The sequence below is a fragment of the Pseudochaenichthys georgianus genome, chromosome 5 (genome assembly GCF_902827115.2).
Source record: "Pseudochaenichthys georgianus chromosome 5, fPseGeo1.2, whole genome shotgun sequence".
Classification (NCBI taxonomy): Eukaryota; Metazoa; Chordata; class Actinopteri; order Perciformes; family Channichthyidae; genus Pseudochaenichthys; species Pseudochaenichthys georgianus.
In genome coordinates, this window is record NC_047507.1 from 8,146,271 (window position 1) to 8,161,761 (window position 15,491).

The 15,491-nt window shown below is 42.2% G+C and overlaps 1 protein-coding gene across 2 annotated transcripts; it reads right to left on the bottom strand.

Moving 5' to 3' along the window:
* Nucleotides 1-1,749: 1,749 nt before the first annotated feature.
* Nucleotides 1,750-13,983, bottom strand: LOC117447205 (6-phosphofructo-2-kinase/fructose-2,6-bisphosphatase 4-like). 2 transcript variants are annotated; one of them, XM_034083879.2, is made up of 14 exons: nt 13,789-13,983; nt 8,734-8,850; nt 8,549-8,645; nt 8,401-8,467; nt 8,229-8,303; nt 7,792-7,848; nt 7,581-7,702; nt 7,020-7,227; nt 6,800-6,946; nt 6,603-6,707; nt 5,461-5,590; nt 4,709-4,771; nt 4,519-4,583; nt 1,750-2,459 (listed from the first exon to the last, which is right to left on the bottom strand). In XM_034083879.2, exons 1-14 carry the CDS (start codon nt 13,838-13,840, stop codon nt 2,400-2,402), a joined length of 1,365 nt encoding a protein of 454 aa, XP_033939770.1. In that variant the 5' UTR covers nt 13,841-13,983; the 3' UTR covers nt 1,750-2,399. The 2 variants fall into 2 exon arrangements, with proteins under 2 accessions (XP_033939770.1, XP_033939769.1); XM_034083878.1 differs by lacking the exon at nt 13,789-13,983 and adding an exon at nt 10,389-10,619.
* Nucleotides 13,984-15,491: the final 1,508 nt, after the last annotated feature.

A 15,491-nucleotide genomic window follows, 5' to 3' on the forward strand; every position in this document is an offset into this window, starting at 1 on the left:
AGAACTAAACATGGAGAAGCAGCGTTCAGTTATTATGCTCCAAATATCTGGAACAAACTCCCAGAAACCTGCAGGTCCGCTGCAACTCTTACTACTTTTAAATCCAGCAAGAAGACTTTTCTTTTTGTCGCTGCTTTTAATTGAACTATTCATATCTTAAACTGCACTGTAACTTTTATCCATGTATTTTTTCTTTTAATGTTTATTTTATTAGCTTTTCTTTTTTAATGCTTAATGTCTTTCATTTTTTGTAAAGCACTTTGAATTGCCTTGTGTTGAAAAGTGCTATATAAATAGCCTTGCCTCGCCTTGCCTTGCCTTCACCCTTCAGATTGAATTCCTGAGCAACAAAGAATCTGTGATTGATAAATAACGTAACGTAAATAAAGTGCCAGACTTTGTAGCTTGCAAATAAAAACACTGAGGCTCAAACACAAGATATGTTCAGGTTAATCTCCCTCAAATAAAAAAAGAAGGATATAAGGTTTAGTGTGTGTGTGTGTGTGTGTGTGTGTGTGTGTGTGTGTGTGTGTGTGTGTGTGTGTGTGTGTGTGTGTGTGTGTGTGGCAGTGGGGTTGAAGGAGTAGTCGGCACATCACTGACGGTCATCAATAAGGGCAGGTTTTGAACGATGGAGAAGTGAAACGACCACCAGTCCACAGAGAGGCAGGGAGGGGTCAGAGGTGAGGGGGGACGGTGAGCAGGGCGTCTTGAGTCGAACGATGGATGTTCACATTCTGGAGAGAGAGGAAGGACTCAGTGTTAGATTCCTTTTGGATAAACTGGGCTCTGGTTCCCGTCAGAGGGTGAGAAGAGGCAGTAATGAGAAGAATAGAGCTTGTTGAACGGTAAAGCATGGAAACACGTCCCAGCAGGCAGAGAAGCATAGAGGGCCCCTTTAACAGAAAGTTACACGGAGTGTCATCATGGATGGGTAACTGTCGTGCCCAGAACAAGCCCTCCCTCTTTGTAGGAGAGGCGGTGGGTCTTTACATAATTGTGCAGGAGCTCATTGTCTCATAATCCGCCCGTGCATGTCTGACCTGTGGTTTTTGAAATAGATAACTTATTTTTGTGCAAGTACTGTAGCCTGTATTTGCCATATTAGAAAATGAGTAATTAGAAATCTAAATGGGGTCAGTCATGATTTGGCCTCGTTGAAACGTAATGGATGTTTCCGGTTATTTTATTAAAGTGCAGAGCAGCAGACCGGTTTCATATGTAACAGATGCTGACATAACATCAAGCATCCCATGGTGGCAGCTAGTTATATACAAATTACACTTTTAATTCTTATTTTTCCTGATGACACACCATGCAAACATACGGGTCTAACGCTTACTTAATTTTTTAATCACTACAGAATCGTCTTTTTTCTTCTAGAACTAACCCTTTAACCAATGTCCCAGTAACACTAGCTTTAAGCATTTAGCCATCACTCTGAATTGAGGCAGAATACATGTGTGTGACAGAGAGGGTTGTGTTCAGGCTGATGAATGGCAGCACCCAGTGGAGGCTTCGCATATGAATGAATGGAAATCTGAGTCTTCAGTTTGCAGCGTAAGCAGGAAGTGCTGCACTGAACATCTGAGGAGAGCACCAATAGGAAGGAAGTCATCAGTCTTTTGATCTCTAGCAGGATGAGTTACAAAATTACCATCTCAGTACTTTAGCGTAAGATTTACCACTTTCAGAAATAATGGAACACATTTTCTAAAATGAATCACACGAAGAGGGGGTACGAAAACATGACATTATAGAGGAGTTTATTTAGAAACAAACAAGTATCTCCTCTCAGGTCTGATCAGAGATGAACATACTGTAAGAACCTCCACATACAATAAAACAAAGTGTGTCTGTACTTCGTTAGACAACGTTAGACAACCTAAAGACAAACTGGCAATGAGGCCATTTAACTAAAGTGCAAATATTAAAAAAAAGGCACAAATGTTTAGCGTTGTGCAATTACTGACTTACCACAGAAAAACATTGCTAAAAGTTGACATTGTAAAAAATCTGTGAAACAGACTAGATCAATGAGAAACCAAACATCACTAAACACAAAGAGGTGCCGGAGAGTCACTGCTTCACAGTTGGTCAAACGGCATCAGTTAAAAACAAACAAAAACCGTCATCTGCTTTCCATTCACTCTCCAAAAATGGGAGAATGGGCTCGAGACAATATCTGTGTCTTACAATTAATGATCAAACTTAGAAACTGGATTCCAGTCAATTACCATCATCATCATCATCATCATCATCATCATCATCATCATCATCATCATCATCATCATCTTACAGAGAAGAAACCAGGGATTCGATCAGATTGGGTGGAGGAGAAAGCGTTTATGATTCTGAAGGTGACAGTGTGTGGGCTTAAAGGAGGGGGGGGCGCTGCCTCATTGGTGAGCTGGCACTGTTAGCAAAGCCTCCTTTGACATCCGCGACACTGCTACGTTCTGTTTGATAAACAACAAAAACCACAAGGGGGGGGTCAAAACACATGGGAGAGATCACTGCACAGACCGGGCCGTTCAGTACGCAGGCGTGTTTGTGTTTACCGTTTCCTCCGACAATTTGTTTTGCCCGAAAATACTAAATATCCCACAAAGAGGCTTTCGGTATTGGAAAGTTATCGGAAAATCCCAAACTCCACCTGTACATGTGTATCGATTCTCATCATATAACTTTATCCATTAAAAAAGTACATTTCAGTTCATAACATTTTCAGTTTAAATGAGTACTTTCATCGTAGCTTTTTAGCATTACACCCTGTAAGAAACGGTCACATGACACACTAGGAGGCATATTCATCGAAAGGGTGTAAGGGGGAAAATGTGTATCGGTCTTCAAATGAAAGGTTACGTTGTATTTCTGCCTACAATCACTCAAACCCATGTCTAATCTAGAAAACAGCAGACATTTGAGTGTGATGGACATTTACAGGAGCAGTTGCCTAGCAGCCTTTAAACATTAGATTTAAAACAAAAAGAGCTTTGCAAAAAAAAAAAAGGCCATTAAAGATCTTCTGAGTTTTTATTATGATTATCAAAGAGATGCTAAACCATGGTTACAAAAAGTTACGACAATTTCTGTCAGAGGGGAGTTGGTCCCAAAGGTTGGCTTCTGTATTCAAGCTTTAGATACCGTCGATCATCGCATTTTGAAGCAGAGGCTGGTCAGTGTTGGCATGTCCAGCCATGCAGTGGGTGGTTTGTGAACTACCTCTCTGAAAGGTCCCAATGTGTTCACTTTGATGGGCTGTCTTCTGAGTGGTTAAACATCACTAATGGTGTACCACAAGGTTCAGTTTTAGGTCCGCTTTTATTCTCTGAAAATGTCGAAGGAGCAACCTTACATTTGTATGCGGACGATACCGTTATGTACTGTGCAGGTCCCTCGATTAAAGAGGCTGTTGTTAAATTACAGGCTGTTTTTAACATTATTCAGGCTCAGCTCTCTGAACTTAAGCTTCTTTTAAATGTGGATAAAACCAAGGTAATGCTCTTTTCTAAAGCTAAAGCTAAGAATACACCGGAGACTGCTTTGGATATTGTAACTACGCAAGGAATACAACTTGAAGTGGTTACCTGTTACAAATACCTTGGTATCTGGCTTGATGACTGTCTCACTTTTAAACTTCATGTCAATAACCTGCTTAAAAAGCTGAGGGTTAGGCTAGGTTTCTTTTTCAGAAACAAGTCCTGTTTCTCGCTTGAGGCCAGGAAAAGGCTAGTCACTGACCTTTTGACCTGTGTTGGACTATGGTGATTTGTTATATATGAATGCACCTGCCAATTACCTGAGCAAGTTAGATGCTGCGTATCACAGTGCACTGAGATTTGTGACAAGTTGTAAAGCACTTACGCATCACTGTACCCTGTATGCCAAGGCAGGTCTGCCATCACTAACTGTACGGAGGCTCAGTCACTGGTACTTTTTCATTTACAAAGCCATGTTGGATGAACTACCATCTTATATCTGCTCCCTGATCTCTCGGCGAATTGAAAGTACTTATTGCCTGAGATCGCATGCTGTGGTTTTATTAAATGTGCTAGGACTGTCTTAGGGAAGAAAGCTTTTAGATGTGCAGCTCCACTAACTTGGAACAGTCTGCAAAAAGAATGGAAAATTACCAAGCTAGTACCACTACATGTTTTTAAAGCTCGGTTGGATGCTACAAAATCAGATGCTGTTGGTACCTGTACATGTGGATAGATATGTAAATTGTAATCCCTGTACATTTTGCTGTATGATGTCCTTTTGTTGTTCTGTTGTTTATGTTTGTATGTCTTCTTGTGGAACCTACTGCTGCAGGTCTCCCTTGAAAAATAGATCATTGATCTCAATGGGATTTCACCTGGATAAATAAAGGTTTTGAATTGAATTGAATTCACACCCTACAACGAGAGGATTCATGGAGTGAAGAGTGTGTAGGGTTTGGTTTGGAATGGGTCTTCTTACTGTGTGTACCTCTGTGTGTGTGTGTGTGTGTGTGTGTGTGTGTTATATACCCACCTCTGGCCGTTCTCTGTGTGTGTTGACTGATTCCACGTTTAAGCTGATGGACTCCACCTTACAGCCTACAAAGGATGCAGATAAAACATTCATCTACTTAGTTCATGCAGCATAAGAGGGATTTTGTATTCCTGTTAATCAGAGATACATGTATTGTGTGAATTAGAGGCCAACAGGAAAGCGGTCGTACCGTAGGCCACGGGCGTCAGCTTCAGCACGGTGTGCAGCGGGCACTTCAGGTAGGGCAGCTCCTCTGAGGGGGGAGAGACACACGGGTTCAGGACACGACATCTATTCAGTCATATTTGTGGTTTTTCTAGCAAGGACAGGAATGGTTAGAAGAAAGAGATTACTGGTGTTAACAATAAAGCTTGTTACCGTGTGTGGAATACAATATTTTGACTAGGTGTAACTTCTCTGCCTGTTCAACCTCGAGATAATATCATTATCTGATTTGTAATCTTTACTTAAAGGTAGGGTAGGTAAGAATGGAGAACCAGCTCGAGCGCGCTAGAATCTGAAAGTACGCAGCCGCCCCTTCCTTCAGACTTCCTCACAGAGCCCCTCCTCCAACACACACGAACGCGCACATGACCAATGAGGGCACGAGATAAGTCTGTGCCCAGATGGAAGCTGACAGGCAGGTAGGCCATCCAGTTATTTGAGCCGGGCCGGCTCAGATGATTGGTCGTGCTTTTTACAGCGCCACAGCTTCCACAGATGACATTTTGTATGTATTTATTTAGTCTTTCTGAAGTGAATTACCTACCCCACCTTTTACTTTTTTGCAAAATATTCCACCTTTATGTGAATTTACCTTTCTTTCAAGTTTCTTTATCTACTTCAACTTTGTGATTTCCTAACAGCTTATGTGCTTGTTTCTTTGAGTGATTTAATGTTAACGACCCCAGGGCTCCTCTGAGGTGTCGTTGAAGCACTGACCTGCCGTCTTGTCCAGGAAGTAGGCCAGCAGGCAGCGCATGACGGCCTGGTGACAGACCACCAGAACGTTCTCCTGCCGCTCCAGCTCCATGATGACCGGCTCCAGCCGCTGCACCAGGTCCTCGTACGACTGAAGCACAAGACACAAAGGAAAATCTGAGCAAAATGTGATATTAGGATGTAATGATAAGCGATAGAAGGCTCTATCCATATTTCTTCTTATGAAAGAGCCCATTAAAACCCAGAGTTGAATTTAATGATTAAATACAACAGAGAAAGAGCTGTAAATCTGTTGAAACGTAAACAATATTTTTTCTTTCCCACATTCTGCTAAATAATTAATCGAGGTTAAACAGATTGACTTTTAAGCGTGTGGAAAAATCAATACAGGCCGTCTAGACCAGCTCTAACAGGATTCCCCAGAGCATCCCTGCAGCAGCCGCTAATGCCAGCATCCATCTTCCTGTGGTTCATTAGCGGAGAGGTGATGGTACGGACTCAAGGTGAGAACAGACCGGCGGGCATTCAGACACGCAGCAGACAGTAAACGCAGACTAATGCGAAGAGGTCTTTGTTTACTGTAATCCATTAGCAAAGAGTGAGTGGGCAGTATCTGGAAGCACTTTCATAGTTTTTTGTGTGTACATGTACGCTTCTATGAGGGTGTGTTATTCAAATCACAAAGGAGGGCCGTTTTGAGACATTCCAAATTTCAAACAGTGGCCCACTGTCCACCAGCTGCTGCAACGTTCTACGAAAAGTAGGGCTGGAACCAAATAGCTGAAAGCTTCAATCATGCCATACTTCGATCATGGATGTCAACACTCTTTCGGGTGCAGCCATTATTATACAAGTATATACTATTTGAAGGATTAGATTGTGTAGGATTGTTTCCCACTCATCGTAGGATCGCAAAAATAATTCTCAACTCCATAGCCATGTTTAGCACAAAAAAAAAAGCACCACTATTTTTCAACTCATCTTGTAATCGATCTGCGCCATGGAAACGGATTGTTTAAAAATGTGATATTTTGGGCTCATAAAACAACACTTTGAGAAACTGCGATGTTACAGACAAATGATACATTGAGAAGGTATCACACACACACACACACACACACACACACAGAGTTCCCACTGACCTCTCCTTTGGGGTACCGATAGCGGTATTTGTCCTGGTCCCTCAGAGCAAACTCCAGAGGATAGTGATCCTGGATCTCCTCGTACATCATCTCCTCACACACGCCCTACCATGACATCACACACACAGATTACACTTCATTAGCATCGCACACGTCAACAAACAACTGTTCTCAGCGGTCCAGTACCAACCACTCACTGCGTCGATCTCGTTCAGGACCTTCCACTGCTCGTAGGGCACGTTGAGAGCCTCGGCCGTCTGGATGGTCCTCTTCATCTGACTGGTCCACACCTTCAGGTCGCTGATGCCCTGCGTCTCCAGGAACTGGCTCAGCTTCTTCCCAAACTGCAAAACAAAGGTCATATTAAATCACCAAGTTAGCTAAAGACATATCTCTAATTGCAGACGTTTGACGTACTGCTTTCCCTCTCGGTGTGAGGCCCGAGTCTCCTCCGATTCGCCCGGTGACGTTGAGCTCGCTCTCCCCGTGGCGGCACAGGTAGATGGAGCGCGGCGTGATGTGGATGTTCATGAGGTAGTAGACGATCCGGCTCTGGATGTGGTCCAACACCCGGTTCACCATGTACCGCTGACCCACGTCCATGATTTTAATGTAGGAGAGGTCCCTGAGGGGAGAACACGGACACTTTAGATACATTGCTAAGATCTTGCTAATCAAATTGAGATTTTCTTTAAAGAACAAAAAGGGCAACATGATCTGATTCCAGAGAAAAGTTGTGGTTTCTTTACTGTTCTATCAAAGTAAACTGAAGGTCTTTAAGTTGAGGATAAAATAAGACAGCTTATGTTTGGGATACACTAAATACTCACTTTTAAAAAGGCCAAACAACAGCTCGAGCCCCATCATTCAAAATGACAGAATAAACTTGAAAATGGCGAAAATGGCTAGCTAGTGATTCCGATAATGCTTCATAGCTAGGACGTCTAACGACCCTCTCTCCCAGCAGCTTGCCCTCACCTGTCCAGGACTTCATCCAGCGTCTCGTAGGAGTTTTCATAACACTTGATCCTCTTCAGGAAATCCTCTACTGCTTCCTCCGTGTTACAGTTGGTGTAGTCCGGGCTACTTAGCTTCACTTGCTAAAAAAGGAAACGGAGTGGAGTGAGTACAAGACGGACTGAAGCTCCTTTTCCTTTTTGATCAAATGAACAGAAACTCAAACACGTACCACTATGTTCTCCTGTATGACATCTGGGTCTTCGCACACAGACTCCACAAAGAACACCTGAGAGAAGATGATGAGGAGGAACTTAGTGTGGATGTGAATAAAGCAGTACCGTACTTTTCGGACTATAAGCCGCGACTTTTTGTACAGCTAACGGCCACTGGGGAACCTCCTAAGTCTATGGATTTTACAGGTAAAATTAACCACCTTAAACTCTATGGGCTCTATGACCGGTCCGCGCCCGCCACCTCTAAGCGGCAGGAAAAGCTGGAGGCCGGAAAAGAGTGAGACAGGTCGCGCGCCAAAGTAAAAGTGGAACCGAGAGACAGAACGAGAGCAAGACAGACGGACAATTTAGCTGCTGCGGCTCATATGCAGGTGCGCTTTATAGTCCGAAAAGTACGGTATATGTTCTCCCAGAATATGACGCAACACTTTACCTTAAACCCGTTCTGCTCTGCAAACTGGATGATGGTTTCCCTTCTTTCTCTGGTGGTGTTTGTTGCATCAAAAACCTGTTTACAGACGGAACAAAAACGGATACGATAGTTAGCATTGCACCGTGTTTCAACAACACTTTGAACCCAAAACAGAATTAGACATTTGACTTACCGCCACTTGGCCTCCTTCTTCTGTGAGATACTGCCGCACATCGTTCAACGCTGCTGAGGCACACTGTCTGTAAAGATCACAGATATCATCAGTAAATGATTCACATGGTTGGTGACTTATCGAAAGTTCAGGCTGAGGCCACTCTTACCGTCTGATCTTTAACCCCTCCTCGTTGTCTGGACGGAAGAACTCAAAGGACTTGTAGATCTTCACAAAGTCTCTCCTGTACTGCCCCACGTTGAACTCTATGGGAGAAATGGAGACCATCTTTGTCTTAGCTGGTGACACTCACGCTGAATTCGTTTATTATATTCTCTAGAATGAATTGAGTACCTCTGGTGGGAACTCCGATCCAGTTGAGATAGCGGGTCAGCTTCTTGGAGATGTAGGTCTTCCCCCTGGCAGGAAGCCCCACCGTCACTATCAGCGTGGGGCAGTTGGTCATACACACTGGAAAGGAAATGGAGAAAGTGTAAGTCATGTTCTAATCACATAACAGATCCAATCTCAGTGTAAAACGCCCGACTTACAAACATATCAGTTGATCATTTTCAGTTTCAAATGTGCCTGCATTGGTTGTAAAATCTTCCTGGACCCGGTCTGGCACATTATCGACACGTGAAATAAAGAGTAATCTGCCATGAAGTCACATCACACCACCCCGAGTGTCTAATCAGACAGGAGCAGAGGTCACGGTGGCACCAGGCTGAGCAGTTGTGTAACGCTGTCCACATTCAGACGCAGTGTGTGCACAGATGACTGGGTCAGAGAGCGAGATTTTTTTTATGGATACTTCTTTATATGCATTTTCTGGTCAAATAATGTCCACGTTTGTAACACTTCCTGTCTGTAAAAGGCTTGGGAAATGACTTCGGAGGAGGGAATAACACTGTGGCAGGTTTAGTGCATGTATTACATACAATACCAAAAGCACCTTTCACAACTTCATCCATGAGTGTGTAACTGACTTTGACGACCAACTTTACTCCACCCAAAGAGACCATATTAAAGTCTAATTGATTCAAAACATCCTGTGTCAGTCAGTCCACAGCGATGAGCCACTGACTGTACAGAAAGGTGACCGAGGTGAGATAAAACAGCAGCTCCACGGGGGGCAAATCATCCCTCACATGACTGATGGGATACAATTCCTGTTTACCAACAGCTAGCCATGGCACACAGTAACAAAGAGGTGAACTCCCCCAGTGCCAGCCCTTTCTCCTCCATGCGAGCAGCCTTCATCATGTGAACCCTTACATAACTGTGTGAACCAGATGGCTGCGGAAACAGCAAGACATCTGAGGACTGAGGTCACGCTTTAAAGCCAATGAGCTAACACAACACTCGGATGTATGTAGTGGTGGAGAGAGTATTCAACAAAACATGTACACTTTAGGCTTGTTGTGGCCCATCATGGAAGGGAGCACATATTCTTTGAGTAAAAGTAAAAGTACTATTCTGTAAAAATACTCAATTTAAACCAAAAGTACTGCATCAAGAATAGTACTTCAGCAGCACATCTTCACAATAAAATATTTAACAAAAACAATCTTAATTACAATTAAAACATTGTTGTTAACCCACACACGGTTTTAGATACTTAAATATAACGTTGGATGGTTTGATATATATAAAATAAATCACATTTAAACGATTTTCCTAGGTAATGTATGTCAAAATCTGAATTAATAAAGTAACCAGTAAATACATCTGTAAAATAACCTTAGTAAATGTTCCAAAATGTAGTAGAGTACAAGTATAAAGTAGTATAACATGAAAATACTTGGGTAATACGTCAAAAGTTTACTTGATTAACTACTTTTGCATCACTGGATCCATGCTACACGCAGGTGGACCTATTTGCATTAGCAACGTGCATTTAAATGGGAACAACACGGAAACCAATGACCGATATATATATAATTCAACCTCCCCCGCAGAAACTCAGATACCGACGCTAACAGCTGACGCCACGTCTTCATACGCACCCTTTCTTTGAGAAATGTGTTTTTCAGGAAGGCCATTTTTACACGGCATCCATATCTTCTTCAGGGGGTTTTGGGTGAGTTCCCGCGGTTTGGACGGTGTTTTGTCCTCCATGCCGTCTTGAGGCGAGGTGGAGGTGGAGGCTGCCGCGGCGGGAACACGGGGCCTTTTCCCCGAATGCTGCTCTGAGTGTGACCGGTGTTTCATCCGCGCTGCTCTGCGGGATGGAGATGACACGGCTCTCCTCACAGCTGTAGCGGTCACGTGATCGGGGCTCACCAACGGTCGGCCGTAATAACCGCAGCACGGGCGCAGCACAACTTCCGGTTTACCGTAAATGACGACAGCTGTGCTGAGTGCGCAGCGACACTTTTAGCCAATAGTGTAAGTAACCAAGTACATTTACTCAAGTACTGTACTTAATTTCAATTTTTAGATACTTGCACTTTACTTTAGTATTATAATTTGTTGCTACTTTGTATGTCTACCTCACAACAATTCAGAGATGAATCATACTTTGACTCCACTAAATCCTTCAGTTCCTTTACAGATTTTGACTAATTCTTTCACACACACATAGGGGTATTGGGCCGAGCGCGACACCGTACTTCCGGTATCCGCCGTTTTACGCGAGGTGCAAGCAGCCGTACACCGTCTAGGTGTTGCTAAGCTTCCTGTACTGAATATCATAGTCTATTGCCTTAATCAATATCTAGTCAACTCTAAAATACCACATATATGCAATGGCATGATAATATTATTGTGACAAGTGGGGTATTCACCTGGTGTTTCCAGAAATTAGACGTAGATGCAGCCAAAATCGACGAAGACCACTGTCGTTTTTCCATACATCTGCAGGCAGTCTGTAAAGGCAATCCGACAACCCACACAGCTCTAGTTTACGCTGGTAACGACCTCGAGCACACCCCTCAAGTCCAGAGATGTAATCCGAAGACATGCAGCGATTTCTTCGGTCGTTAATTCAGAAAAAAAACCTAGTGCGCTCTGCCTGGCTACGTTAGCTAGCTGTTTATATTTGCACTTCCAGGATATTTGCACCTCCAGGAAAATAGCGTATTTATATATATATATATATATATATATATATATGGCACGTGTTGCATTGTGGGTAGCTCGTGACGTCACTGTGTGAAAGAATAATGTGAAATATCAACAACCCCTTTTACCAACTGTGATAAACACATTAATGCATCAATAATTATAATTAAACATATGATAATTGATTCTGGAATGGGTTAATTTGCATATTGAGTGCTTTTACTACTGGGGTGCCTACACTGTGGTAGTTTTATTTTTACTTAAGAACAATATCTGAGTAGTATATAATATATATACAACAGCGGGGTGGTTGAGAAATGTGCTCGATACTGACAAAGTGATGGTACTTTAATAGAGACACAATGGACATGTCCAAGGCTGCCTGTGTTCTATTTCTTTATTATTTCCTTTGTCTTGTTATTCTAAGATTCTTGTGGGCAGCAGGAGCTAAACCCAGTTGGTAAAGTAACCCATGATCCACCCACACAGGTGTGTCCACTTGTTATGTTGCCTTGTTTCACCTTCCTCACTGTGGGCGTGTAACTTTGTGCTTGGTTCATACTCCTCTTGTCTCTTGCTGTAGGCCTAAAAAGGGAACAATAACACCATAGCCATTGCTTCTTCAACATTCTTGTAAATGGATAAGATAGCAGTAGTGGTGTGAAATACTTTTCACATGATACTGAAGTTGAACCATCTGGATGTAGATTATTTTATCTTTTGTGCTAAATTTGGCTCTGTGATGCTCTTAGATTTATTGTGACAATATACAAATATCTACATTGCCGCTTATGGTACTGAACGTTTCCACAGATAAATCAGCAATCACTAGGGGATACATGTTGAGAACATTTTATTCCTATTTCTATCGAGGGCATTTAAGGTAATCCCAACAAGCATGATCTAAGAGTGTCCATGAGGGGGCAGCATTACTCTCCCTCTGTCTCTGTAGGTGTGTTGACAGACTTGTAAACTACCAGTGTAATAAAAAAAACCTCTAATGCAAACAACTCATTTCTATAAGTGTTCAGATTTGGTGGGAGAAACATGTCAGAGGATTTGTATAAAAGTGTTTCCAATATGTTGTCCAACTCAGGTAAGTGCTTTTCAAATTTAAACAGGAACTCAATGACTTATAATGACCATGGAGATACATCCTCATGTCAACAAAATGATTATTATAAACTTTACAAAGAGATTGCTTTTGCAGAGGTGTGTAGGTTAGATTGAATTACACTGTGCAAGTGTTTCTCATAAGCAAAGATAATATCTGTTTATGTTCCTTATGGACTATCTGACACACTGAGTATATCAAGCTTTAGTCTAGCAACAGGGCCTGTGACCTAGATATGGCAAGATGGACGTTTCTAATTAAATAGCTCTTTCTCTCAAATCCCCTGACTGCTAGTAGACTGTAATATATGTCAGGTGCATCAAGTCCATTTGAAATGTCACAGTAACTCAAGTTGGGGATAGATTTGTGGCTTTTCAGATACAAATCCAATGTTGTTTTAGGCAAACTGAACTAACTGTGAAACATACTTTGTGTTAAAGTTAATCAGGCAACTGTGTTATTTAAAGTAGCTTATCTTATCTGCATAAAGCTTGGATAGGGTTTTAGAGAACAGCAGCAGGCAGTAACTGATATGCACACTGTTTTAAATAAAGGTTAAATGTGGTGTATTGCATTCTTTACATAGGGACATGAACAGGAAGCTGCAGCTCCTCCTCTTTCTCCCAGCTGCTGCCTGGATCTCTGATTGCAGCTAACAGCCTTTAGCCTGCTCCATATAAGTAATTTCCTATGTTATACACTTGGCAGTAAACCAGCATCCACCACACTGAGGGATGTATTCAGCCCAGAAACCAACATTCAGAGCTCAGAAGATAGAAAGCAATCGCAGTGTGAACTGTACAACAACCATAAATACAACAAACAACTAGAAAATGCAACTCTGCAGCAGCATCTCCATCATGATCAGTAGAATACAAACAAATAAAGACCTGAGAGATCGGTTAATGTTACGCGCATTAATGCATATTTGTATGTGTTTTTAAAAATATCGACAGCAGCCTAAACACATCCGCCTGACAGTTCACCATCCTCTGTGTCAAAGCACAAACAAATGAGGCTGGTTGCTACAATAAAAGCAGAGACAGCCGCCTGTTGTTGTTATGTAGGGTAAAGGTGACAGCGCTACACACCGACCGCACATCGGCTCTTGTTTACGTCTCGGAAGGACTTAATGTCCCTTTCTCTGGCTGTCATCCGGTTAAACATGCACGAGCTAAACTCCCATCATGCACGGGTATATTAAAGAGGTTCACATGGACGTGTCTTACCCGCTCTGTCCGGTTGGTGTGTGAGTTTGGTGCCTGATGAGCCTCTCATCATGGGAGTCTGTCTGATGGAGCAGCGCTGCCTGTGAACGTGCGTCCAACTGCTGAGCAACACACTGATGCTGCTCTCACACACGCACCCTATATTAGTGAGTGTGAGTGTGTGTGTGGGACATGGACTGGGAGGAAGCTTACTCCAAAACTGGATGGAGTGAGGTAGCAGACTGTACCTGCCCCTGCCCCCCCCCCCCCCCCCCCCCCACACACACACACACACACACACACACACACACACACACACACACACACACACACACACACACACACACACACACACACACACACACACACACACACACACACACACACACACACACACACACACACACACACACACACACACACACACACACACACACACACACACACACACACACACACACAAGCACACACTGCTGAAAAAAGCCATGACAGGGCTTATGTTGCTTCATGATGACTCGTATGTGCTACATTGTAGGTAACATAAAAGGACATACTGTGTGTACAGCAGAGGTGCAAGAAGTACAGATCCTTAACTTAAGTAAAAGTACAAACATATGGTCTTAACATCCTGAATTCAAATGTTTGCTTCAGATAAATACAAAAGTGTTAGCATCAAAATGTACTTCAAGTAGTACCAAGCATGCAAATGGCTCTTTCATAGAATTGTATTATTATAGAATATTATAATAGATTATCCAACGTTTGTTAAATCAGAGCCAATTTTAGAGATTTTGTACAAATACTGGGTTTATTAGTAGAACAGTACATCATATCATTATATATATATATATATATATATATATCATGTGTTTTTATATATATAACTGTAACGATCAGTGTTACATAATGGTATAGTGGAGTAAAAAGTACAATATGTGACTCTGAAGTAAAGTGAAGTCCAAGTATAAAATAGCACAGTACTTGAGTACATGTACTTAGTTACTTTCCACCACTTAGGACACCCTTTAATTAATTGAATACAGCACACACTGTTAAGGTTACCTCCTATGCACTGTTATACTATTGCATTGCGAAGCTACAGGAACCAAACGGGAAGAGTTTGGAAGTTTTCCAGCAGCAACTTGCAGAACTTGTTTTGCTGCTGTTTACCATCCTTCCTTTGACATGTTTCCTGTTTCCTGTTTCATGTTTAGATGGGTTACACATAGCATCACTATTAAACAGGCTTTACGACTTAAATAAGCAGAAGTAAGAGACTCTTTGATTTCAAATTCAAAGCCAATCTCTACGCATTGATTCAATATAATTAGATTGTGGATCTCTTCATTATTTTCATGCCTAAACTATTACTGGTGCTGTTCGTCAGAAGTTGTTTTTACATCCATTGGGGTGTGGCAGGCAATTACAGGCATACATAAACATTCAGAATATGATCTGTGATTACTGGTGATTCTTCCGACAAGGGACAAAACGCTTCTTCTTTTTTTAATACAACATTCATTTGAGATTTATATATTTATAGACAAATGTATAAGGCAACAAACCATGTAATGAAAGAGGGTGATTTTGTTAATTGAGTGGCACTTAAAGGTGGGGTAGGTAAATTTGAGAAACCGACTCGAGATCGCTAGAATTTGAAAATACACAACCGGAGAAAATCCGGTTGTGCCACTTCCTTATAGAGCCCCTCCTCCAACACACAC